The following is a 27,544-nucleotide window of genomic DNA, read 5'->3' as shown; positions in this document are numbered from 1 at the left end:
AACATTTGATTTAATGCATCAGAGAGATTTGTGTAAAATATATTGATATTAATGTATATTAGGTTTGTTCAATGCTTAATGAATTTTTAATCTGATCTGTGCTTGCCTTGAAGATTTTGAAATATTTATGAGAGGATATCCATGAGTGCTTTTGATGTCTTTTCATGTTTCAAAATCATAATACTTTAAGTGTTTCATTACAATGTGATCAAATAATCTTTTAATATAATGATAACATTATATTATGATTATTAAAAGATTATTTTAGATTTTTTAAATAATAAATAATCTTTTGCAGTATGTACACAAAGCTTTAGCAAAATGGATGTGGTCGGGTTAACATTGAACCAAATGTTAAGCTTTTTGCATCAGCGTCATGAAGATGGCAAATGAAAAAAAGATTTTTAAGAATGACATAACAAGTTATTGCCAGTAATTGCATCTAAAGTTGAAATTGTAGACTGCCAAAGTATCAGATTTATTCTTAAAGATTCACTGATGAGAGTAAGATGCAGAAATCATTTTGAGCTTTAAGATTTGTGCACGCTTTTCAGATGGAAATCATGAAAAAAATTCAAAGGATCTCTTTTAAAAAACCATGCACTAAGAAAAAAGCCGAACTAACAGCCAAAATTGACATTTCAACAATTTGAGAGTATTCCCATCTGATCTATATGCCCCTTGGAATAGCCACTCCTGTGGACTTTCTCAGGCCAAGTTTTTAATCACACATGATACTGCCTGAGGTCTGCGAATCTATGTCTCTTGATCAATGGACTACAGATGGGTGACAGTAGATAGAGTCTCTTGAGGGGATGATCTGATTCGAAGTTCAAATAATAATCAGTATGAGTTGGCTTGAAATGTCCACAGGAGTGGATTGAAAGCTTGCCATCAATATTGTTAAGGTTGGTAGAGGTTTAAACAATATTTTTTTTATCATCTTGAACCGATGAAAGTGTTATAATTTGATTTTTGTTTCCATAATTCTGCGGCACCAATTCTTTCGCCAACTTTTTTCCCTGTCTTTTACAGATGATGTCGTATTACCTTCATGTGAGTATTAGTGAATATCATAACTACTGTTGATCATTTGAATGGTATTTGATAACACACATTGGTGTTATACTTCCATGATGATTTCTATCGTAGCAAACCAGGTTGACTGGACTGTGCTTTATATGTGTACTAGGCTGTTGTTTGTTACATCGGCTTGTGGCATCACATCAGTTCATTGCATCTTGTCGGAAAACCGTAGCCAAACCATTAGAGAAAAGAGCCTCCTAAATTCCTGTAACATTTGGTCCAGTTTTCTTAACCATTTGAGAAAAGGGCCCCCTAAATTCCTGAAAGGTCTGGTCCGATTTACCTGATGTTTTGTGAAAATTTAGCCAATTCTCAAATGGTACTGTAAACTGGACTCAATATTCTTGGAATCCAGATAACCGTTATCTCAAATGGTTTGGTTTCATGATTGCCCAACCCAAACGCAGCAACCCACGATGTGATGTCACATGATAATTATATCTTATAATGAAAGCACGTTTGTTCAAAAACTACTTGGCAGTGATTGTGAACCACGTATTATGCCTATTGTCCTCATAAAATTTATTTAATGGAGGGTTGGTTGTCGTTGGTTAAAGAGGTACTCCAGGCTGAAGATGATATGATGTGAACGTTAAGCTGTTGGAGACTGAGTAAGTTTGCTATGATATGTGTCTTGCATAGAATCTAGCCATCATGTGCATTACACATATATGAATATACTTTATACCCCATTTGTAATTACAGCTGAACCAGACTTCATTCAGATAAACCTCGGCATTGGAGAACCTTATGAGATAACCTCACCAAATTATCCGGAGTTGTACCCAAATAATCTACACCGAATATGGGAGATTGTGCCACCATTGGATGCGGCCATACTCATCCATTTCATTGATTTTGAATTAGAAGATCCTTATGACTTCTTATACATATACAATGGAGAAACATATTCCAATGAAACACTGGTTGCAAGGATAACAGATGTTAATCGACCAAGAGATTTGGCTGAGGTGACTTCCAAAATGTGGATACGTTTTCAGAGTGACTCCGCTGTCGGTCGACACGGGTTCCGACTCACGCTTACTGCCATACGTAAGGATTTTTTTAATTACTGCTATTTCAAACTCTCCTGTTGTTGGTTTTAATATTGTACTGTTCAAATAATTGACACGGTATTTTGACATCATACAAGATGGAAAGCTGATTCCCCCTCCCAAATCTAACCCTACCCCCACCCCACCCCTCCACCTTTGAAAAAATTTTGTGTTGCCCCTGAATAACAATTATCAGTTTGCAAAGAACTGTAAAGCAATGTTTTTTGTAAGAGCACTCTAGAAACTAGCACGTTATTATGATTGTAATGTATTGCACTCATCGTTTGTATTGATCATATCCGGTAAATAATGTTTTATGATTTTTTTTTCTTTACCATCCACATTTATGTTACAACTAAAGGAGTTCCTTACAATGGATCATGTGGACTAAGCTGCTGTACCGATCCATTAGAAAGCTGTAATCGTGGTGACTGCTACTGTGATGTGCAATGCTTTTCATCTGGTGATTGCTGCTGGGACTTCCAAGAAAACTGTCATGTCCAGGCTACTCCAACTCCATATTTCTTTTATAGTACACTTAGTCCAGGTATGCTTTCCGGTAACAAATCATTTGCTCCTGCGACAATTGCTCCTGGCTTTATTTCGTCTAAGATGTAGGGCTAGGGTTGCAATAGGGTTTTATGTTAGGCTTAGGGTAGGGTTAAGTGTGACCCTAAATAGTTGGGCTATTTTGATTCCTAAGAAGACTGGAAGGCTATTTCGATCAACACCCCCCCCCTTATCTCTGCTGTCTATGGCATAATCTACAAAACTATGAGATCAGATTCTGCGAAAAACCTCATTGCTAATTTATTAGGCGGATATATGCATATAATCAAAAGTTTGCTCTAATTAACTAAATAATGCCCCCAAAAATGCTGATTTTTGGTTCCCAGACTCTTTTTACACCATCAACATCACATTTATTTTCCTTATGTTTACAATTTTTTTTTCAATGGAAACTGTCAGGGACTTTATTTTAACCACAAACATGATGAAATAAATTGATTTTAATCAGTAAAAGACAAAATAAGCATACATTTATGAATTTTGGCTAAATATACAATTTGCATTGGATTTGTACATGAATTCATGTTTTTGAGCAATATTGGGTCTGACATGCACCTACAAAAATGCTGCGTGATTTCGGAACTGTGTCCCCGGGGTTACATATTTGGTCTCAAAAGTTGCGCGAAACTTGAAAGTAAAGAGTCAGTGAGCGATGCGGTCAAAAATTCAAAACACAAAAATGTCATATTAGGATTAAACCCAGGTTCGAAGTTGGTCATTCCATCAGTGTATGGAATTTTGGAGCGATTGTCATCGGAGCAAATGTCAAGAAACCATACTTGCTAAGTATCAATGCAGTCAAGTTGTAAACCCTCAAAGACGGTTACCATTGATTCAAACTTCTAATTTTCGAAAACCCATTTTGATTAATTCAGTTCATGTACCTTCATAGCATGAAAATGATTTAGAAGAGGAATGCCACAGTGGAATGGAGACTAGAAACGGTTACTTCAGAGTGAGTTTGTATTTTCAGGCCAAAACATAAATTAACAGAATATGATGATAGGAATTATTCTTCCTCTTAATACATCATACCTTCATTATAGCTACAATAACTGAAAATAATTTGTAATGAAAAAACAGCAGTGGCCTTTCTGAATTTCCTTGTGCCATTTAATTCAAATAGACTGGGCTATTTCGATGCCTAAAAAGACGGGGGGGGGGGCTGATTCAACCCCCTTATGATCTCGGCCGTCGATCGCGCGATTGCGATGAAAATTGGCATGCGCGTTACCCATGGCATTATCTACAAAACTATATCTTCGAATTCTGTGAAAAATCTCATTGCTCATTATATGCTAATTTATGTATAAAATAATAAGTTTGCTCTAATTAATAAAATAATAAACCTAAAATGCTAATTTCTGTTTCACATACTCTAGATAGGCATCTGATCAAATTTATTTTTCAAAAATTTCAAAAAACATTTATTTTCTTATATATTCTATTGTTTTCTAAATTTCTTATGTATTTCTTTGTTTTTCAAATTTTGTTTTTAAATGTTTTTTCAATGGAAATTGTCAGGGACTTTATTTTGACCATAAACAAGATAAAATTAATTGATTTTAAGCAGTGAAAAGAAAAATAATCATACATTTATGAATTTTGGCTAAAAACACTATTTGCATTGGATTTGTACACAAATTCACGTTTTTGAGTAATTTTGGGTCTGCATGCACTTGCATAATGCTGCATAATTTAGGAACCGCGTACTCGCAGGTCACAATTTTGGTTTCAAAAGTTGCGCGAAACTTGAAAGTAAAAAGTCAGCGAGCGATGTCAAAAATTTTTGAGGGGCGGACTTATCGCAAAAAATGTAGAGGGGGGGACTGAATCAGCCTCCCCAGTCTTTAGGGTTAAGGTAGGGGGCATCATGGTCTAGTGGTGAAGATTCTCATCTTTCAATCTGAGGGACATGGGTTCGATTCCAAGCCATGGCGTGTTTTCCTTCAGCAAGAAATTTATCAACATTGTGCTGCACTCAACCCAGGTGAGGTAAATGGGTACCGGCAGGAAGTAATTCCTCCAAAAGCTGTGCACACCGGAATCGGTAGACTAGCTTAGCCATGGTAATATAGGACTCAATAGGAGTGCCTTGCAGCACCAAGGTGGATATGTGCGCTATACAAATCCTATATTATTTATTTATTTCTTCTACTGTACCATTACTACATGTACTAATAACTGTTCATTATTCTTATACTCGACCTATACTTGTTTTGTATTAGTCAAATTGCAGTGCACAAGTATTTCCTCTAGACACTGTATGGTCAAACTTTTCTTTTTATCTGACCTTATTAAATACATATTTCTTTTGATTTCAATAGGGGACAGGGTTGACCTTGAGTTAGGAGAGACTGCGGTTATAACATCACCAAACTACCCTCAAAATTACCCAAACAACGCAGACATTTTGTGGAATATCCATGTTCCTTCCAGCTACAGAGTCTTGCTCCAATTCATTGCATTTAATACAGAGGATGGATATGACTTCCTGTACGTGTATGCAGGTCGGGACCCTGAAACCATTCTCACAGGGAGTAGGAATTTTGATGACATTATATCATCAGGTTCTTTCATGCAGCTGAGGTTTGAAACTGATGGTATTGTTGGGCGATATGGGTTTAGTCTTCAACTAAGTATGGTGCACGAAACAGGTGAGTTTCTGGCTTTGCTTGCTTTCCATTTAATAGCTTTCCAATATAATAATTAAAGACAGAAATAAAGTGAAAATGATGATAATACTATTATTACTTTATAAATAATTGAGAACTCATACAAATGCAAAATACCAGATGTGGCTGAATGCCATCCCTCCTCGATTCACCCACATTTGTTTTACATAATCTATTTCTTTTGAAAAGATCGTTTGAAAGAGCTGACAGAAAAGACCAGTGAAATGTTGTTGGTGTTTCATGTGTGTCTTATAGACACCACTGTTCTATTGCCCCACAGTTGATTGGGCATACACCAAAAGTTCTTATGTGGGCATGCAGCTACATGTGCAATCTTCTGAAGAATTGTACCAATGAAGGCCTGGTTTGCAATCTTTCTATAATTTACCAAAGACAAATACTTTGAAATGCCTTGAATGCTGATTGTTCTCTAGATAACAAGGAATGATCATGTCACAGTTTGATCTGTAAGAGTAATCTTTGGAAGTTGTTTTTGTTGATTTATTTTTAAAACGTTGGTTTTAGTGCAAAAATGTTGAATTTCATGAACAAAGTCTTACACCTTCAAAACCTATATGTATGGTCATGTGACTTATGAATATTAATGAGTATGCAAATGGCTGTCAATACGTGTGTGCGAAGTCAACCAGATGACAATTAAATCAAATTATTTTATGGAAAGTAAATTGTAATATTGCAGTTAGTGAATAAATATTGATAAACATGTCAGGAAATAATCTAGGCTCTGATTTTGTTTGAGAAATGAAAAAAGTGAAATTGAAGGTAACTTTTTGAATATCTACATATGTCAATATTTTCGCATGTTGTTAAATTCGCGGCTGATTGGCAATCCGCAAAATCTGCGAAAATAATAGCTTGTACAGTGTTAGAAACATACATTATTAGGAATTGAGCCATTATCAATTGTAGTATTTCCCATTGAATATATCTCTATGATTAATTTTAGAGCTGGCAAGTTGTAGCAATGGGGAAGAAATACCTATTTCATTTATTTGTGATGACGTGCTGCATTGTCCAGATGGAGGGGACGAGTCCAACTGCCGTAAGCCCATTTTAATTTTTTCATTTTTTACCAAAATGGTTGCTTTCCAATCATGAAATATATTTATTTTGAGTATGCATATATAAGAATAAGCGTCATTATAAGGCTATGATTTATCAGACACTTCTACATGAAATCATGTTTCATTTAATAGTATACAAAAGAATGGGTATGTGATGCCACAAACTAAACACATGTGTTGGCTTGACCTTAAATAATTTAAGTATCAATGGCCGGAATGGCCGGAATGTCTCTAATTTCATACATTTGTTTCCTGCAATGTCTCTTGTATCGTAGTGATTTGTGTGTAGTCCAGTCTCCTCTTGTTCTTTCTGAATCCAAAATTCACATTGTAAATATATCAGACAATATGAGACTGCATATCTTGTGTTTATACATACATGTACATGTAGCTCCCATCATACTAGCCAACGGAGAAAGTGCAACCTTTGTGATGTCTTCCAACCCCAACTTCGTCCAAGAGTCATCCCTTGAACGGTCATTCCTATCCAACGACTCAAGCCTTGCTTTGGTCGTCATGGTGGAATTCATCCATCTGTTGCCTGGTGATGTCATAGTAATCAGTACCGTTGATGCAGATGAGGATTTTGTGTGGGCCATGGAAGGACCACTTTCACAGGATTACAGTCAGGCCGCTGACAAGGTTTTCACCCACGGGCATATCGTTGTCCAGGCAACCACCTTAAATGGAACCAGGGATGTTATGTTACAGGTCACAGCTACTCATCTACAAGGTATTGAATGTTATCAGTTACACTGATGGTAAGGGTTCGATTCCCTGGCATTTGCTTGGGAGAAAAATGCTCTGATGGAAAATCAGTACATTGTAAATCATGAAACCTCACCTTAAAAAAAATCAACACTAATCTTTATATCGACAATTTTCTGAACCAATAGCTCTTACAATCCTAACTCTTACTCCATGCCATATGAGATATCAAGACTGGAGCAAATGTCACAGGAGCTTATGTCATGTCACCAATGGTAGATTTAAGGTGAAAATTACTGAACATTTTTCTTTTCAGATACTTCTCATTGAGCTGTTTTGGAAGATAGAAAAATGTGTATCACTATTCATTCGTACTGAACTTGAAAAGAGAAACTGTCACAAATGTGTTACACCTCTTTTGTATTTGTATGTGATTCTCTCAAATTATGCAGGATAAAAAAAAACAATTCTACTTAATCAATATTATAACCTTTGTTAGTATTTTATTCTGTAGGTGGGGTTTTTAGCTTAGAATTTACATGTGTATTTTGTTTCTGTATACCTGAAATCATCAACATTTGCTCATATCATTTACTCTACTTTAAAATTCAAATTTGAAGACATCACAAGCTGTGAAGGTAGTGACAGACTGATTGTTCCACAGATGGTATGCGATGGCATTGTTGACTGCTCTGACTTCACTGATGAACAGGACTGTGGTAATATCTTGATTTAAGATTTTTTTTGTAATAATAGAACATTGAATTACTTATCATGGTTGGAATAGAAGATGCAATGATAATAATTCAGCATATCAACATTACTAACATTCTTTCATCATATGATAAAAATTTAATCCCTCCAAAATTTGGTATTATGGTTAAAATAGAAGTCGCAATGATATTACAGCATATCACATTACTAGTATTCTGAATTCGGAAGGTTAAAATTTAACCCCTTTTGAAAAAAAAAGGATTGTGTTCAAGGAATGATGCTTGTGCCTAATTACGTTTTTTGTATTCTTCAATCCCTTTCTATCTCTACTTTCTTTTTAATTCAAACTAGCCTCAAACATTGAGTCAGTTGAAAATTACGCTTTACACATCATATTTATTGTAAATGATTTAGATTTGGCATTATTGTTTTTATCATTAAAAGTGTTGTTATTAGTATTCATTATGAATAATGTTACCATCATTATTTTTGTCTCACCTGCATAGCAGAGTGAGACTACAGGCGCCGCTTTTCCGACGGCAGCAGTGTCAACGTCAAATCTTTACCGAAGGTTAAGATTTTGAAATGACTGCATCACTTAGAAAGTATATGGACCTAGTTCATGGAACTTGGACTTAGGGTCAATCAAGTATTACTAAAAATTCTTTCTGAAATTCAAGTCACATGACAAAGGTCAAATGTCATTTAGGGTCAGAGGGTCAATGACCTTAGACCATGTTGGGGGAATTAACATCAAAATCTTAACCTATAAAGGCTAAGTTTTTGAAATTTCATCATAATTTCAAAAGTACATGGACCTAGTTCATGAAACGTGGCCATAAGGGTAATCAAGTATTGCTAAACATTCTGCCTGAGTTTCAAGTCACATGACCAAGGTCATTTAGGGTCAATGAACTGTGACCAAGTTGGGGGTATTTGTTGAATTACCATCATAACTATTAAAGTTTATGGATCTGATTCATCTTCTTTGGACATAAAAGTAATCAAGTATCACTGAACATCCTGTGCGAGTTTCAGGTCATATGACCAAGGTCAAAAGTCATTTAAGGTCAATGAACTTTGGTCGTGTTGGGGGCATTGTTGAATAACCATCATAACTCTGAAAGTGTTTGGATCTAGTTCATAAAACTTTGACATAAGAATGATCAAGTATCACTGAACATCTCATGGGAGTTTCAGGTCGCATGACTAAATTTAAAGGTCATTTAAGGTCAATGAACTTTGGCCATTTTGAAGGTAATTATTAGATTGCTGTCATAACTTTCAAAGTTTAATAGATATAGTTTATAAAATGTGGATGTAGGGGTAATCAAGTATCACTGACAAGACTTAGGTCGCATGATCAAGGTCAACTATCATTTATTGTCATTGAACATAGTATTGTATCATAATATTAATTGTATTTTTGTGAATAATTATGTTATAGTAGTTTTCAAAGTCAGCACTGCTGCTATATTGAATTGTGTGATGCAGGTGAGCCTGCCAGAGGCGCTCCACTTGTTAATATTTGTATTTTAGAATTATATCTTGGATATATTTTTTCAAAATTATTTTTCATTTGCTAATCAGTTTATCATGCAATAATGTTAGCCATCCTGTTTCATTGTTTCTTGTCAATATTAACTAATTAACAGCGCATGGGGGGATGCTGGGGCAGGGGTGGGATGCCAGGGCAGGGGTGTGATGCCGGGCAGGGGTGGGATGTGCATTCCTTTCTTGTGTGTCAATAGGGGGTTGAATAATTTTGCAACATGCTTTTTGTGCAAAAATTGCAATTTAAAAAAAATGTGAAGTAAAATTTGATTTTTTTTTTCTGGTATTCTTTAGTAATGAACTGTCTACTAACTATCTTAATGGTTCAGTACCAATCTGCAGTTGTAATGTTATTCATTATGACATCATGTCAAATATTAGAGGGGGGTTGAATAATTTTGCTGCCAACTGTAGTTGCATATGTTAATACATGGTTAGGAATCCTCTACTGTCTTTATTCAGGTCCTTTGAAAACCATTTCGCTTAACCTCGGAGAGATAGCTACTATTCAAAGCCCTGGATATCCACGCTTTCTTACGACATCTTTGCCTCTCCGAATGGTATGGACAATACAAGTTGCGTCCCCTTCGCGGATTGTAGTAAATGTATCGAGTTTGGTGACTAAAGCATCACACATGCTCATGGTAGGCTCCGGTCTAGATGACAGAGATGAGAGCAGTGTTCTGTTCAAGGTTTGTACTAATTATTAAAGCCAGTAGGAACCAGCACCCTTGGAATAGCACCATCTCAAGTCCTTAACTACTCAAATCTGACCAAGTTCTTAACCCATAATGCAATATTCTCAGCAATGTAATCTAATGATATACATTCCTGTCAAAGTGATAACTCACAATTTCACTACTCAAAGCATTCACATACTGAGGTAATCATGTTACCAAGAAGCAAAACAACCACTTTCCTGCTAGAAATTATGTTAGTTTCCACATAAGTATTCAATTGCAGGATAATTCACTATCGGTATTATCAACAGTTATCTCAAAAGGTAATGTTTTGAGACTAGTTATTTATAACACACAGTCAATGAGAGACCACATACAGTATTGGCCATTGTGTTCCCCTTTAATAGGAAAATGTTGTTACCTTGGGTTTTAAGGCGCGTATCATTCAGAAATGAATATCTTAACGTAGCTGTTAGTGTGTGAGAGGAACGAGTGCCCCAAAATGCACATGCGACATTGTGACGATCAGTTGGATCGGGGTTGCCCTAGCCACTAACCTGTCTCTGTGGTCTAGTGGTTAAGGCACCGGCGTTCAAAGCTGGGGGCCCGGGTTTGATTTATATATATATATATATATATATATATTTACACTAATTTGTTTACTCTGACTTTCAGATTTCTGGCATCCCATTTTATGATGAGTATGGTGTCAGACTTAGGAAAATAAGTCCCCCAGGAAACTCAATGTGGATCAGTATAGAAAAGCCTTATACAGATTCTCCGTCAGAACTAGTTCTGGCTGCATACATCGAAGCAGTGACTGAAGAATCATGTAAGCCAACTAATTTGCCAATCACATAAATGCTGAGTTTTTTAAGGTAAAAGTAGTCCTCTGATATCAATAATGAAAGATATATATTATAAGTCATTTGACTGTAAGAATATTACTGTTCCTCATTCAAGAAGCCCAATTATTTTATTTCCTTTCTCTTTTACAATGAGGTGTCTTTTGCTTTGCCATTGTGTAATGTTTCTTTCTAATAATCAAATCTCTCAATTAAGATTTCATGATGACTTCTATATCTATGATTCCAGATTATAATGTCGTTCTAAAATGCTTTTTAATGGTTGGCGGAATTTCATGTGAAATTTGAAAATATTGGTCATTGAGTGAAATTAAATTGTATGCAATGTATCATAGAGTGTACACATGCAAACTTTCTTGAATTACGACATGCGTGTCCCCATTTTACAACCATTTTTTTTGCTACCTGTTGTCAAACTGTATAGTATTCATCATAATTGCAAGGAAAGTAATCACAATAAAAACACATCGTGTAGAAGAACATGAAGATATGATTTTTGAAAGGTGAATGTTTTGAAGGTTTACATGGTGGTGAGACGAGATGACATAAGTTATCAGTGTCACCATGTATGGTAGTCCCGAAAAGAACTGTTGGGTATTTTTTTATTATAGTTCTTAGAAAACTGATGGTCTTGACATTTTGAGTAAGTGAACTATCCTCTCTTCGCCAGGAGTGGCAAAGAGCAACAATTAGTAGAGTTCGCTTGCTCGAAATGTTGAGAAAACCGGTTCTTCTAAGGATATAATGCAATAGAATACCCAACAGTCCTTTCGCGGAATTTCTCTTACGTGTCTTTATTTTTCTTTAAGTGCAATGTCCACCAAGTCAACTATCCTGTGGAGGTATTTTCCTAGGCTGTTACGATGAGACAAGCAGCTGTGATGGATATAATGATTGCTTTGATGGTTCAGACGAAGATTGTGGTGAGTGTTTCAGTGACATAATTTCAGCACAGTGCAAATCAATAGTTAACAATGAAGTGGTGGTGTTATGGATTTGAAGAAACAATAAGTCATAAAGATATACATGTACATGGTTTTAATTTGTAAATATGATAATGGTCAGTCCTTAGACTTTGTCATGTTTTCATCTCTCATGCTATTAAAACCATAATTGAATGGAATAATGCTTCATGTAGTAATGATGCTGCACACAATAATAATGCTTGGCAGCCCTTGAGGATAGTAATGAGCATGCTATCAATACTGGTGATAATGTAAAAGCTAATGGTAAGGATTATACTGGTGTAGTATGGGGTTCTTACAATAGACAGTCCTAGTACTATTACATAATTGTAAATTAAGTATAACTGAATATTCAAATGTATGAACAAAAGATATTCCAACTCTGGGTTTGAAGAGAGTAATTTTTCCTCATTTTTAAATTTGCCCTTTTTTTGTACTTCTCTTAGTTCTCTATACTTTTATGTCTTACTCCTTTCAAAGCGCCTTGAGCACTTCATCAAAATGGAAAAGACGCTAAAATAATCATATGTATTATTATATGCAAATTATCATCTAAGCTTGACTGCATCTACTGAAATTGTAGCCAATCTGAAGGAGAGAGGTGGAAGGAGAGGGCGAGTAAGAGAGAGGAGTGAAGAAAGCTGTGTGAAGGATGGTGGAGTGATTTAATACAAAATAACCTTGTGTGAGGAGTGTACAGCAGTAAATGTGTAAGAGAGAGCTGTACAAGAAGGATTGGAAGTTATGATGAAAAGGGTGAATATAAATGAGGGATGTCTATTAGAAAAAAAGGGATGATTCCTGAATAAGAGGGAATAAGAGTGGAAAGAAATGTAAGTACGAAATCAATCCCTACACTGGTAATACTGACAGTAAGTATACTTGTAATAATGATCATAATTATTTTTAAAATACTGGCATGATACTATTATTATAGCTCTATACTTTTTCATGATGCATAAAGAATTTTATAAAACATGTGAATAGGATTAATTGCTAGAATGTATCTGGGTGAAAGCTCTATATAGGATACCTTGCAGTATGACATAGGACCTATCAAGTAATATTGATCACATTAGAGAAGACTTGTGATTTTCCTTTAAGCAAAAGTAATGATTATAATAAAATGTGAACACATAGTATGGAATATTATTTACCCATAGCTATTTTGATCCAGTGCTTGGGCAATTAAGGAATACATTCCTACTCCGTACCCATTTACTTCACCTAGAGAGTGGCAAATGTAGATAAACGCCTTGTTGCGGTGGGATTTGAACCCCAGACCTTGTAGTTTGAAGAGCTGACAGCACCAGAGCACGCAAGCAAGATGGGTGTAATAATGTCCAGTGCTGCTCTTTTTCTTTTCATTCCTAGCTTGCCCTGGTATTCTGGAAGTAAGATCTGGTCTTACCAACACCTGCTTGCATCGTAGGAATTTCTGTGATGACGTAGTTAATAGTGGAGATGATGAAAGCGATTGCAGTAAGTACATTGTTCCTTCATGTTTTAATGTACATGATACTGTCAAGTCATAATGCTTTTAAATTGCCTTTAACTATGTTAACCAATTACTGAGGCTGAGGCAACAGGAGTGATGATAATTCAGAGAGGATCACTTGAAATATTAAAGGATGTGAAACATGAAATTGATTTTGGCTAGAGATGGTTAGCCAAGTTGTCGTGGTGAAGTTAAGGTACTTTATTACACCATGAGCGTCCAAGGTTCAATTCCCGAGGTACGGTTCCTGGCACATCTTTGAGCAATGCATTATATCTACCATGTTCTTTATCTTGCATCAAAGAAATGGAAATGCTATATTATTAGAAAGTTTTTGCAATTCACTACGAGACTGCTCTCTACAACACACCTATTCCTTTAAAAATGCAAGTTAAATCACAGTGGATAGCTGAGAAGCTCTTGTCAAAAGTTGGTGGATCTGGAAGCGACCTGGACAGCAGCATTGTCTCGCAACTCTGGACAACGACATATTTGAAAATTGTTGATCTGGTGCAAATCTTCGGATGATCTGCTGTCCTGGTCCACCAACTTTCAACAAAAGCCTCTCAGCTCTCCATTGTGAATTGACTTGCATTTTCAAAGGAATCAATGTGTTGTAGAGAGCGACCTTGTCAATATTAGGAAAATTCTATATTAATACCAACATGTGCATGAGTTTTTTTTAATAAAAGATAGTCATATTCTTATGTTTGTTCAATCTGACTGGGTAGCTATGGGCTTTGATTCTTGTTATGGCCAGGTGTTTTTCATAACTTGTAATCTTGATGAAAGTCTACAAAGTCTACAATGATGTTGGTAAAAACACTTAACATCTACCAAAGTGTCCTGAAAGTGATATGTCTGGAACCTATAGGAATATATAATGTACTTGATTCTTTCATTATTGAATTATCATTATTCAAATATCAAATGTTTTACCCACGCCTTAAAGAACCGTGGTCATTTTCCATTTTTATACCAATTATTAAAGCCAGTACGAACCAACAGCCTTGTAATAGCACCATCTCAAGTCCCTAACTACTCAAATCTGACCAGGTTCTTAACCCATAATGCAACATTCTGACCAGTATACATTCCAGTTTAAGTAACCCCCAATTTTACCACTCAACAGTCGGTTGGCAGGCCCTCAAAAAGTAGATTCGTTTATCCCAGCTTTACTCATGCTTGTGTGACATTGCATTAATAGTGATTTGGAAAAGTCCATGGAATGTATTGAAACTAACTTATGTGTATACAAAGATTCCAAGTTCAAGTACACTCTGATGGAGTCAAGAGAATTTGAGAGGACAAGACCTCTTTAATTTTGCTTCTGAAATATGCCAGCTCTAATCCTGCCTTGAATTTTCATTGTTGCAACATTGTCCTTCAATTGAAATATTCATTAAAAAATAGTGAGTGTATGACATCATCAGTTCTCTTATTAACATACTGACAAGGATGTGGATACTGAAAGTAAATCAAAATTTGAAATGTCATATCTTTGTTATTTTACATCTGATTTTGATGACATTTCATCAATATGCTTGTTTAACTTAATTTCTTATGTTAATCAATTATTTTTCTTGGGGGGGACTCCCCCTTTAAAAACTTTAGATTTCTTTGTTAATTAACAGGTCAATAGATTTTGTCACAGCTACTGATATTACCTATTTATCTATTGATTCTGTTTAGCCTTTGTATGTGATAATGGTCGCGTTGTCAGTGAACGATTTGCATGTGATGGATACAATGACTGTGGAGATTTTACAGATGAACCTCCGGAATGCAGTAAGTATTCATCCGCTAGGTCAACCACCTTCACCCCCTCCCCACACATTATGCACAACAAATGACCACTGGTTAAAGGAGATATGAACCAATAGCGCCATCTCGAGTCCTCAATTACTCATACTTGGCCAGTTCCTTGGCCCATAATGCTAGTGTAGTCTAGTACTGTAGACCCACTTGAATGATAGCATGCTAAATAAAGGCCTGGTCACACCGCCCGAGCGTTGTTGGAGCGGTCGTGGAGCGGTAGGGAGAGGGTCGAAATTCTCTCACAAAATTGGGGAAAAAATCAAAAACATAAATTAAAAAAAAATCGAAATCGAAAATGGTGAACGGTAGCGAGCGGTGATGATTTTTTCTCTTCGCTCCACTACCGCTCCAACAACGCTCGGCAGTGTGACCATGCCTACTATTTAATACATTTATACCACAATAATTATGTTACCAACTAGCAAAACAATTACTTTTCCTCTCAAAACATTTTATTTTCTCTATACAATTACAATTATAGGTCAATTTGTTTTCTGTAATATTAGTAGATATCTGAAAACGTATATTCTAAGACAATGTAAGAGCCGTGGTGTAGTGGTTCTGACTCTCGCCTTGTAAACAGAGGGTCGTGTGTATGAATCCCACCGCGGTCTAGCGTCCTTTGGCAAGGCGTTAATCCACACTTTGCCACTCTCGACCCAGGTGCTAAATGGGTACCCGGTAGGATGCGAAAGATATTGTATGTTTGATTTTGCCAGCGCCATAATGTGGCTGCGATGAATGCAAGGAATGCTCCCCAGGGAGTGGAAATTGTGCACTTTTCGTGCTTGATTGAAATGAATCCAATGACCGGGGTAATTATATGCTGTAACGCGCTTTGGGCCATTCTGGGAAAAGCGCTTTATAAAAACTTGCTATTATTATTATTATCATTATTATGTACTTATAACACACAGTCAATGAGAGATCACACACTGTCCACTCCCCCTTTAAACTTTCTGGTTTAGTCTGGAGTAAGTTCTATCTTCTATGAAAAAATCCTGTAGAATGTTAGAATCATTGATCTATTAACTTAGCCATTAAAAATTTTAAAGCTTGACCTGATAGTAATTTCATTAATGGGAACCTTTCTTTAACTCTTCATGCGTTACGTTTGCATTATTGCACATCCGTAGGCGTGTTTCGTTCGCATTTTTGCACAACCACAAATTTCCCATAGACGTCCCCTGTCCCATTTTTTTTCGAACAATTGCATGCCCCGGAGCATACTACTGGGGTTCCTTTATATATTCTCTTTCAAACGCCACTTTATTGTATCTTTACTAGTAACCCCCACTAATCTCTATACTATAGTATAGAGATCAGCGGTAACCCCCCCCCAAAAAAAAATCAATACATCCTGATCACAGCCAGGAAGTTCATTGAAAAAGGAGAGGAGAGAATCAATAAAACCCTCCTCACAAACAATACCATGGCCAGGTTGAGTCTGTGACTCATGGCACAAATGCGAATGAGACCCTTTCAATGGAGTACAGTACCTTGACCAGGCATGCCATCTCCAGTTGCCCAACTGGTTCCAGTTAGGATTTCCAGTTACCCAACTGGTTCCAGTTAGAAATCATTTCCAGTTGGAAGTCATTTCCAGTTACCCAACTGGTTCCAGTTAGGATTTCCAGTTGCCCAACTGGTTCCAGTTAGAAATCATTTCCAGTTGGAAGTCATATCCAGTTACCCAACTGGTTCCAGTTAGGATTTCCAGTTGCCTAACTGGTTTCAATTGGTTTCAACTGAAAATTGCTTAATTCCACTTAAAACCAATTGAAACCAATTGAAACCAGTTGGAAATCCAACTGGTTTCAATTGGATTTTGGTCCTGGGCAAAAATTTACTCTCTTTTATTTTCCACTATATATGGGCTATTTTTATCAGATTATCATGATTTTAGTATCAATACAAAGCTTATGTAATGAACAGGCCAAGTGGATAAATAAAAATCATGCCACTAACACAAGAACCAAAGTAAAAGGGGGGCTAAATTTTGTTCGAAGTATTAGGAGAAAGCATTCAGAAAATGTAATTTACTATACATTTTTCCATAATTTATCCAATAAATTTATATACTTTAAGAAAGCCCAGGAAACGCTCTACTAGTTGGCTACACAACATTTTCTTTCAAAATGATCAGATAAAAAGTTATGTCACTCTTAATAACAGAGTGTATTATACTGCGTAGAGGGGATCACTGCTAAATAATGCAACACACAGGGGGTTTACAGGTGAACGCATGAAGAGTTAATGCAAATTCATTCATAATCTGGTTGTATTAAAGAACACTATTCTTTTTTTTTTTTCAAACAGCAAGAATGTGAATTTTAGATTGTATATGATTTGATTCAATTACCTACATTTTCCTTTTTTTAAAACAGTATGTGCTGCAAATCAGTTTGATTGTGGAGAAAGATGCATTTCTATTAATGACGTTTGTAATGAAAACGTTGACTGTGCAAACGGTGCCGATGAAGCAAATTGCAGTAAGTACAATGCAAATTTGTATTTTTGTTTGTTTAACCCTCAAAAGACTGGGGGGCTGATTCAGCCCCCCCCTCTACATTTTTTGCAAGAAGTCCGCCGCGCGAATTTTTTTGACCGCGTCGCTCCCTGACTTTTTACTTTCGAGTCTCGCGCAACTTTTGAGACCAAAATTGTGACCCCCGGGTATGCGGTTCTGAAATTACGCAACATTTTGTAAGTGCATGCAGACCCAAAATTACTCAAAAACGTGAATTTGTGTACAAATCCAATGCAAATAGTGTTTTTAGCCAAAATTCATAAATGTATCATTATTTTTCTTTTACTGCTTAAAATCAATTAATTTTATCTTTTTTATGGTCAAAATAAAGTTCCCAACAATTTCCATTGAAAAAACAATAAAAAACAAAAAGGCGAAAAACAAAGAAATACATAAAAAATTTAGAAAACAATAGAATACATAAGAAAATAAATGTGATGTTGAATTTTTTTAAAATAAATTTGATCAGATGCCTATCTAGAGTATGTGAAACAAAAATTAGCATTTCAGGGGCATTATTTTATTAATTAGAGCAAACTATTATTTTACGCATGAATTAGCATAATTAATGAGACATGAGAATTTTTGCAGAATTTGATGTTATAGTATTGTAGATAATGCCATGGGTAACGCGTGTGCCAATTTTTGTCGCGATCGCGCCGTCGACGGCCGAGATCATAAGGGGGGGCTGAATCAGCCCCCCCTCCAGTCTTCTTAGGCATCGAAATAGCCCAGTCTATTTAGGGTTAACACATAGTCCTTGTCATTTTTATAAATTCATAATATTACTTGGTAAAGAAGATTCAGCAATTGTGTCTATTGAAAATTTTAATTAATGACTTGCCAGGCATTCCAGCAATTATGATAAAGGAATGCTTGTAGCAGTAATTTTCCATGGTGTGATTAAAATCATATATATATGTATATATATATATAGATGCAAGTTACAATACTTAATATTGGTCTATAGAAAGCAATTATGGAAATTTTGCTTCCAATGGCTTCCACACAGAAAGATAAAAATGAAATATATCTATCAAAATGTATATCTGCTATAATAAGATACCCCTTCAAATTCATAAATAATTAATAAGACTAGTATCTTCTTTCCTTTTACGCTTGTTAACTATCCTGAAAAGATGTATTGGGTACAAAGCTTATTTGGCTGTTTGACAAATCAAAACTGTTATCTAACACAATGCTGTGGGTAACTCTCACACTAAACAGCCATGACAGTGAAAGAAATAAAATATGATAAGCTGATATTTTTTTCAAAATGTCTATATTAGACTTATCTGTATGTTGTTATGATTGCTGTTTTTCCAGTATGCAAGAGCTATGAGTTCCAGTGTGATGACGGCCAATGCAAGCCATACTGGGAACGTTTAGACGGCAAAGATGACTGTGATGACGGTTCAGATGAAAACCAAGAAAATTTCAGGGGTATTTATTTTTTGCAAATTTATTGTGTTCATTCTGTAAAACAGTTTTATGTGTTGCCCTTCTATCAAGAGAGTGACAATGTGATCATACAAGGATTGGAGGGTTAGAACCATTGCTAAAACACAGAGCCCCATATTCTGAACTTGGGTCCAAAATAAAATTTGGTCTGAAGTTGTGGTTTAACTATGGACAGCCAATTGTGACACAAAAACAGTGGCCCCTCTAGCCTGTGTATGATTACAATGTTCTTGTGTCACTTTACCCACAAGGATGACTAGAATGTAGAAAGCGCCGTGGTGTAGCAGTTTCTGACTCTCCTAATCAGAGGGTCATTCGTTTGAATCCCGCCATGGCCTAGCGTCCTTTGCCAATGCTTCAATCCACACTGTGCCACTCTCCACCCAGGTGGTAGTTGGGTACCAGTTTCAAACAACTATCATTGTGGTTGGTATAGCAAGTGTGTGCATAACAGGCTGCTTGAAATGCTATGAATCCAGTGACCATGTAATAATTGTGAAGCGCTTTGAGAAGTCATAGACTGATATCATGCTATATATAAAAGCCACTTTTTTGTCTCGCCCACCAGAGGTGAAGACGAGACTTAGGGATCCAAATGTCGTCCATCTTTTGTTGTCCGTCTGTCACAAATCTAATGACACATAACTCCACAACCATAAGTCGCTTTTCAACCAAACTTGGATGGTAGATGGACTTAGGGACCTGCATGTTATGCTGCAGTCGGAGGTCGCATGGTAAGGTCAAAGGTCATTTTCAGGTCAACGTTAAACCAGACTCTCTTATGACACTTAACTCCGCAACCGTAAGTTGCTTTTCAATCAAACTTGGATGGTAGATGGACTGGGGGACCTGCATGTTATGCTGCAGTTGAAGCTCACATGGTAAGGTCAAAGGTCATTTTCAGGTCTATGTTAAACTAGACTCTCTTATGACACCTAACTCCGCAACCGTAAGTCACCTTACAACAAAACTTAGGCGACCTGCATGTTTTGCGGGAATGGGAGGTCACATGGTAAGGTCAAAGGTCATTTTCAGGTCAACATCAAAGTTTACTTGCAAGGCTCTTATGACAAGTGTTATTCCATCCCAGACATTACACAATGAAGTTTCGATACAATTTTGTTGCGTGCCCTCGCAAATCACGATATTGCTGGTTATTTTCATAAGTGGGCGAGACACAAAATAGTTTTTGCCTTGTTTATCATTATTATTAGTAGCAGTAAATGTAGTTAAGGATCCTACATTAAAAATGTGTGCAACCTCTTGTAAACGTGGTAAAAATACTGCACCTTTGTTGCAGCCATTTCCTCAAGTTACAACAACAAAAGTTTAGGATTACTTGTCATTTAAGAGCTTACAATCATTGTACGATTATTAACCATTTTGGCTTAGTGTGAATCTTATATTCTGAGGCTCCTTCCATGTATATGCAAATAGAAATGAAAATTCACATGCTATAATCTACAAAACGCAGCAGGCTTCATGGTAATGGCAAAGAAAACTAATTCATTTATTATTCCCCAGAGAGTTTTAAATGATGTGAGAGATAGACTGAGCTAAAAAATGAAACCCGTACGCCATTTGTGTCACAATCTTCAAAACGCAGTTTGGAAATGGCAGGGGCATCCTTCTCCAATGAATCATAGTTTATGAATTTAGTTTACCAGAAATACTTTACAGTGATTTAATAATGTCTTCATAATGTTCCCCCACTTATCCTCAAATTAAACATGGTTTCTTCTGTTATCTTTCAAGTTTCTTCTTGCATACCAAATACACTTTCTCGCTCACATGCCAATGAGTTTGAATAACCTTCATCTAGTGATTTACAAACATAGTTCAAAACTATTCTTCCTTCCAGAATGCCCTGGATATTATTTTCAGTGCAGAGACTTCTCCCAATGCCTACCAGTGAACTATGTGTGTAGTGGCTACAGAGAATGTAAGGATGGCAGTGACGAGTGGAATTGTTTCTGGTCTCAAAATACCACGATACCACCTTTTATAGAACCGACCGAATCACCAATCCCAACGGGACAGTCTCCACCACTCTCATGTGAGTAAAGATGCTCCCTGACAGTACTGGGCGGAAATCCGGAGGGGGGGTTGTGTCCCCCCTATCCAAAATAGTGGGGGGATACAATATCAAATGTCCCCCTCCTTTTTTTTAATGATGGAGAGAAATACATCATTCACAATCAAAATAATAAATGCATTTTGGACTAAATGACTAAAGTACCATTAATTTTTGGTGAAAACCCTTTTTTTTTGCTTTTCTAATTTTTTTTTAAATGACCTCCCATTTTTGGTGATAACCTTTTATTTTTGCATGTCAAAGTTTCCAGCCACTGGTTACCCCTACCTATGGCCCATGCTGTCAGTGATGGTCATATTTTCAGATCATCATAGCATGAAAACTGTTTTTTAGTTTTGATATATCTCCCCAAAAGTAATGTATATGTTTACTAGATTATATGAATGTGTATGCCCTCAAATAATTGTTATGTGGAGGATGTAAAAGAAGAATATGTTTTTTCGGATAGACTTGGCTATTTTGCATAAAAATGTTCATTTTAAGACGTCTAAAAACATTCTACATACAGTTGTATTTTTAAAATAAATATGATAAATATTCGGAAGTTAAAAAAAAACCCTGATCTATGCATACAAAACTGACAGAAATATTCATACGTCATACTTGATCAGTAATGATTTGAATGTATTTGTTTTTAGTTATTCCATTTGAGGATTGTGGATTACGGCCAGCTCTTGAGATCCATCGGGTCACCCATGGTGAGGATGTGACTGGGCTTGGGGAATGGCCTTGGCAGATTGCACTCTACACACCAACCGGTCAGTTTTCCTGTGGAGGAAGCATTATCACTCCAGAGTGGATCCTCACTGCGGCTCATTGCGTGTAAGTTCAGTTTTATTCACACAATCCTCCATATAAATTTGCTCTCACTTCAGTGCGGTAATGATCATAAGCGGTTCTTACATAGCGCAGATCTTTTATGTTGATCGAAGCCCACACCCTGGCCAGGCCCTTTGCCCTGCATTAGAACTACATGGTAGTTCTAAAACTTTTAAAACTAAGCCCGCCTTCCCCTACCTGTTCATAATACATTTCTTTGGGTGCCGTTTCTATTTACATGAATTAGCAAATAAGCCCCATTGTGCATCTATAGAACTATACCACTTCAAAGAAATTCATAATACTGCATGATTTATGATTTTTGAGCTTCTGGATTATTCTTTCTTACTTACAAAGATTGGCAGCTCTGACATTATATCAGCAATGTGCATCCAATGGACTTGGATATTCTTACCCTTGCTTTAGCCCTGCAGCCTTATTAGAGTGCCATTAGCATTTCAAGGAATAAATTCCTACCAGGTACCCATTAACCTCATATAGGTTGAGTGCAGCACAATGTGGATGAATTTCTCGCCAAATGAAATTACGCCATGGCTGGGATTTGAAATCACGACCCTCTGTCAGAAGACTTATCCGCTGGGGAAATCAAAATTTATCTCTATGAAAGGACAGATCTGCTTGAATTTTATTAAAGAGCACTGCCAGCCTGGAAAGCATTTATTGACTTTACTTCCACCTTGCTCCGAAGAGGGGAAGAGTGCGCACTCATTTGTGGAAAAGGTGGCTTGGAACAACTGCTGATTGAGCCTGAAATTACAGATGAGCAATTTCATGTTGGAAATTGATTGGCTTGCGAGAAGCGTTTGTTGTAATACTGGTAGAGATACAGACTACTATGCAACATGCCTTAGATTCCAGGCACTTGATCTGCTTTTCCTTTTTAGCTCATCCGGCCCGAAGGGCCAAATGAGCTTATGCCGTGGTGTGGCGTCCGTCGTCTGTCGTCCGTCCACAATTTCAAAATGTTCTTCTTCACCATTTCAAGTCCGATTTCAATTCTATTGGCTTTATATGATAGCACTAGGTAGGGGATTCAAAACTTCTATACAGAATTTTGAAATTCATGAAATATGCTATTTTTTCATATATTTTCATAACTCAAAAAATTGCTTATTTATTTGTTGACTGATTTTGATCATTTTTGTTCCATCTGAGAGCTACATGAGGTTCACCAAGGTTCTACACAGAGTTTTTGAGTAGAAAATTATTTATGCTTAATTTATATGAAATTTATTTATAGATCACAAAAAATCCTTATATGTCATTTCTTCATTAATTTCAATTCTATATCCTCAATTTGTGTCACCCATATACTTCACTACAGTGTTAAATGGGCTGAAATTAAAATTGTGTTAATTTTCGTTGCGAGATACCTGATGAGCTCCACATTATTGATGTGCTAGTTCTTAATATCTGTACCATTACGTAGTTTGAGATGGTAGCATTTATTAGGTCAATCATAATGTTATACCTGTTGTTCTTTTTATTGGGATGGCTCTGAAAATGCACTCTCTTCTGTCTACTGTGGAAGTACTGAATAGAAGATATATGTGAGCTTGAACTAGGATGGCTTATCTGGGGGGAAAGGGTTAGTCCAGCCTAAAAATAGACGATTTATAGGGTCAGGAAGGAATGAAACCAATCAATGATCTCGTTAGAATTCATAATAATGCGAGTGAGGAAAAAGGAGTAAAAACAATGGTATTTGTGTGTATAACTAAAGGAATTTAAAGATTTTTTGAAAAGGTCTCATTTAAATGATGTCACTCAATAATATTATTAAAAGAGTTGGTAACATAATTATCATTATATTTTGATATAAAAAGTTAGCTTGGCCTGAAAATGTTATATAGTCTCTAAAATTTGCAAGTGAACTTAGTAAGAAAGGAAAAAATTCTTTTGTATTTTCTATTGTTCATTTAAATTATGAGGTAAGATGATAAGAACTAAAATACTGATATCAATTGGACTTTGCTGTTGTTGCCGTTAGTTAAGGCGAAGAAATCTATTTTCCCCCTTTTATGTTTTCTACAGAGAAGACCCAGCCGCCACTTACTATATCAAGGCTGGTAGCTTGACTTACCCCAGGTTTGAAGGAGGTGGACAACTCCGAGACGTTGGGCAGGTCATCAAACATCCTCTATATAACCGGGGAACACTGATAAATGATATCGCTCTCCTCAAGCTCGTTACCCCTCTCAACTTGACTAATGAGGTGCAGCCTGTATGTCTTCCTTCAGCAGATGAATCTATACCAAAGCCTGAAGAATACGTCACATTCACAGGATGGGGCAGCTTCACTGAAAGAAACAGTACGTGTTCAAACCTTGCTTTAGTAAATCATATATACATGTACATCCAAGTTTACGAAATCCACATTATTTGAAGGGGCAAGTTATATAAATGCCCCTTTGCATTACTTTTAGTTGTAATTACGTAGTTTATCCAAACAGCACAATGCTAAAACCTTTAGTTTTGATTGATTGAATTGATTTTTTTTCATTTCAAACAAATTGACAAAGTAAGTAGTTCCATCGTTTTGAAAGTGTACATCTGCAGAAGAGTTCATTGATCACATGCTCATCTTTCCTTGATTACAGATTCCCCATTTTGTATTTTGCTGAAAAAAAAGTCTCATTTGTTTTTTCATACTATGTATCCTGTAGAATATTTATGTTATGTAACGGCTCCATCCAAGAGCACATTGACCATGAAGTCTGTACGAGTTCATTGATTTGAAAAATTATTTTTCTCTTTCATTCAAAATGCGTATGTTTGTGTGTGACATCATGGGATGTCTTATTGGCTTATAGATTGCGTTACACATACTATGATAAAACATGAAGTTCCTAATTCTGTAACCTTACCGCACAGGACAATTCCACAAACCGTGTGTATATGACAAATTTCCTGAAATGATTTGACCATACGAAATTTAAATTCATTATGAGGTTACTGAAGTGAAGTAAAAATGGAAGCAAATGGGGGGTTGACATACTGAAATGTTCCATTGTTCTATGAGCTTGTCCTCCAATGCAATTTTTAGTGTCATGCTAGTTAGATTTTTCTCTTCAACTGCACTGCATATAAGATTGACCTTGGCATTAATTCCAATATGAATAAAGTTTATTTCATTCGTTGTCCCAAAGTCATATAACTGTACAAGTAGTAAATAATTCACATTTGCTCAAATTGAAGAAGACATTCTTTGGTTGGAATATGAACTTTTGGTAAATTAGGGGTAAGAAACAAATGTTGAAAAGTACATGACAAGTCCAGACTAAGTTTTTATTAGAGAGTTTTAAGAGCAGTGAACGAGAACTGCGTCGCAGTCGTCTGATCATTCAAGTCAACGTTGTCTGTCCTTGTTCACCAAAGATGCAAATATTTTAGATTTCACTTGACTTGTACATACGTCCATGTGAAACAGAGTGATGACCAGCGGGTAATGACATGCTGCCCAACCCAGAAGATTTGGCATACCATCACCTGGCGACCCGGCCAGAGGCGTATGGCAGGCCAAAAAATGACGTCATCTCGTACCAGTTGTCTAATTCGACGTACGTTTCTAAAAGTGCTCAATATCATTTAAGAATACCAATGATAAATAAAAGTTATTCTATTGAAGAACCGGAAGTGTTTATGGTTTTTCTACTTTTTAAATCTTTGATAGGTGCCTTGCCTGATTTGCTCCAGGAGGGACGAATGCCTGTAGTACCAAACTACTTCTGCGATCATTACATCTCTGTGCTTTCTGTTGAACCAACAATGTTCTGCACCATGTACCATGAAGGCCTCCAGGGAGTATGCACTGTGAGTTATCTCATTAACTTATTAAAAAAAAAATTTTCATATTTTAATGAGCCTACTTATCACAAAATTACACACACACACACCGAGATACTGATTTGGGCTGAGTGTGTGCCACAGTGTGGAACACAAGCTAAAATCACCTTCACACTGTTAAATTTGAGCATTTCAACAGTGTGAATCACATATTCACATAGTCAACCATGTAAACACACTGTGAACAGTCACACTGTTGAGGTGTCCACAGTGTGAAAATATCATCGCACTGTTAAACTTGAGCATATCAACAGTGTGAATAATACTTTTACATAGTCCACAGTGTGAACACACTGTGATCACACTCTGTGACACTATGTTCTTTCCAAACAACATTCCATGGAATCATTGTTCATTCTTTTTATCTTCAGGTTTTCTAACCAGACAGTATCTTACTGGGATGTTATAGCATAACCTGAGCTGAACATAAACTAATGGGGTTTTCTTTATCAAAATTTACTACAAACAGAATCTTAAAATTTGTAAACTGATGGGATGGGGTACAAAAATCCCCATATCTAAGTAGCTTTCAGGTGCTATGTTACATGATAGAACCATAGTTGATCTTTTTTTTTTGGTCACTGTTTTGTTGCAGGGTGACAGTGGTGGTCCTATCGTCCAGGAGATCAATGGTCGTTGGACACTGGTTGGGATCTCTAGCTGGGTAGAGATTTGTGGGACACCATATATACCCAATGGATTCACCCGTGTGTCAAGCTTCATTGACTTCGTACAATCCATGATGACCCAAAACTGAAATAATGCATGTATATGTAAGAAACTTCAGTTTGATATTTGAACACATACTTTTAAGATAGATTAGAGCTATGTTTTTGTAGGTGAGCAAACAATCTTTTCCAGAAGTCTTTAAAATCAATTTTAATTGTAACCATATCATCATAGCTCTAGTTTTTGTACTTTTGACATGATCCTAACTCTCTGATATCTTGAAATCTAAGCTTAAGAATTAATGACTACACTAACGATCACTAGATGGGACAGTGTACAGGAATAACACCTTAGTGGCTGGAAAGTTATGCATATTTTGTCAATTTCTCATTCTCAGTAATGATACTTTTGCACAAGGTGACATATCATTTACTTATGATGTATACAAACACTTGGATGGTCATAGGATTCTGTTTTAACTAATTTTGGAATTATTACTATGACTAGCATCTATTATTAATTTGTTAGTTGTAAAATTAGGTTTTGTTTCTTCATCCTGTGATTTACACTTCTGTATTCTAATAAATATATGCTTATGATAAGGAAATGAATATCAACTTCCAGAACAGCATTGTAAGTTCAATATATTGTTGGCATAAGAAATCATATTTCAAGTTTTAACCAAAAGCTGCTGTAGAAATGTTGGATTCGTTTTATCTTGATCAATGTAGGAATTGAGAAATAACTTCTGCTACAGTCACAAATAACTTTTACGAACACCGGATGATCGATGCTATAGAATCTATTGCTATCTTTAAAAATCGGGGAT

General features: G+C 36.2%; 1 protein-coding gene across 1 annotated transcript in view; it reads left to right on the top strand.

Moving 5' to 3' along the window:
- LOC121422703 overlaps positions 1 to 27,217 on the top strand; it is a 53,892-nt gene extending 26,675 nt beyond the window's left edge. The window contains exons 21-39 of the mRNA XM_041617871.1: positions 1,036 to 1,056; positions 1,792 to 2,139; positions 2,503 to 2,688; positions 5,039 to 5,368; positions 6,354 to 6,449; positions 6,863 to 7,204; positions 7,800 to 7,898; positions 9,910 to 10,139; positions 10,803 to 10,959; positions 11,803 to 11,916; positions 13,333 to 13,440; positions 15,149 to 15,244; positions 17,662 to 17,766; positions 19,131 to 19,247; positions 21,127 to 21,321; positions 21,999 to 22,182; positions 24,235 to 24,512; positions 25,874 to 26,013; positions 26,642 to 27,217. Coding sequence (XP_041473805.1) covers positions 1,036 to 1,056; positions 1,792 to 2,139; positions 2,503 to 2,688; positions 5,039 to 5,368; positions 6,354 to 6,449; positions 6,863 to 7,204; positions 7,800 to 7,898; positions 9,910 to 10,139; positions 10,803 to 10,959; positions 11,803 to 11,916; positions 13,333 to 13,440; positions 15,149 to 15,244; positions 17,662 to 17,766; positions 19,131 to 19,247; positions 21,127 to 21,321; positions 21,999 to 22,182; positions 24,235 to 24,512; positions 25,874 to 26,013; positions 26,642 to 26,803 — 3,308 coding nt within the window. The 3' untranslated portion in view covers positions 26,804 to 27,217. The remainder of the gene's footprint in view (positions 1 to 1,035; positions 1,057 to 1,791; positions 2,140 to 2,502; positions 2,689 to 5,038; positions 5,369 to 6,353; positions 6,450 to 6,862; positions 7,205 to 7,799; positions 7,899 to 9,909; positions 10,140 to 10,802; positions 10,960 to 11,802; positions 11,917 to 13,332; positions 13,441 to 15,148; positions 15,245 to 17,661; positions 17,767 to 19,130; positions 19,248 to 21,126; positions 21,322 to 21,998; positions 22,183 to 24,234; positions 24,513 to 25,873; positions 26,014 to 26,641) is intronic.
- The last annotated feature ends 327 nt before the right edge of the window (positions 27,218 to 27,544 follow it).

This window comes from Lytechinus variegatus, chromosome 10 (assembly GCF_018143015.1).
Source record: "Lytechinus variegatus isolate NC3 chromosome 10, Lvar_3.0, whole genome shotgun sequence".
NCBI lineage: Eukaryota > Metazoa > Echinodermata > Echinoidea > Temnopleuroida > Toxopneustidae > Lytechinus > Lytechinus variegatus.
The sequence above is the reverse complement of the archived record's forward strand: the minus strand, read 5'-3'. Positions and strand labels throughout refer to the sequence as shown.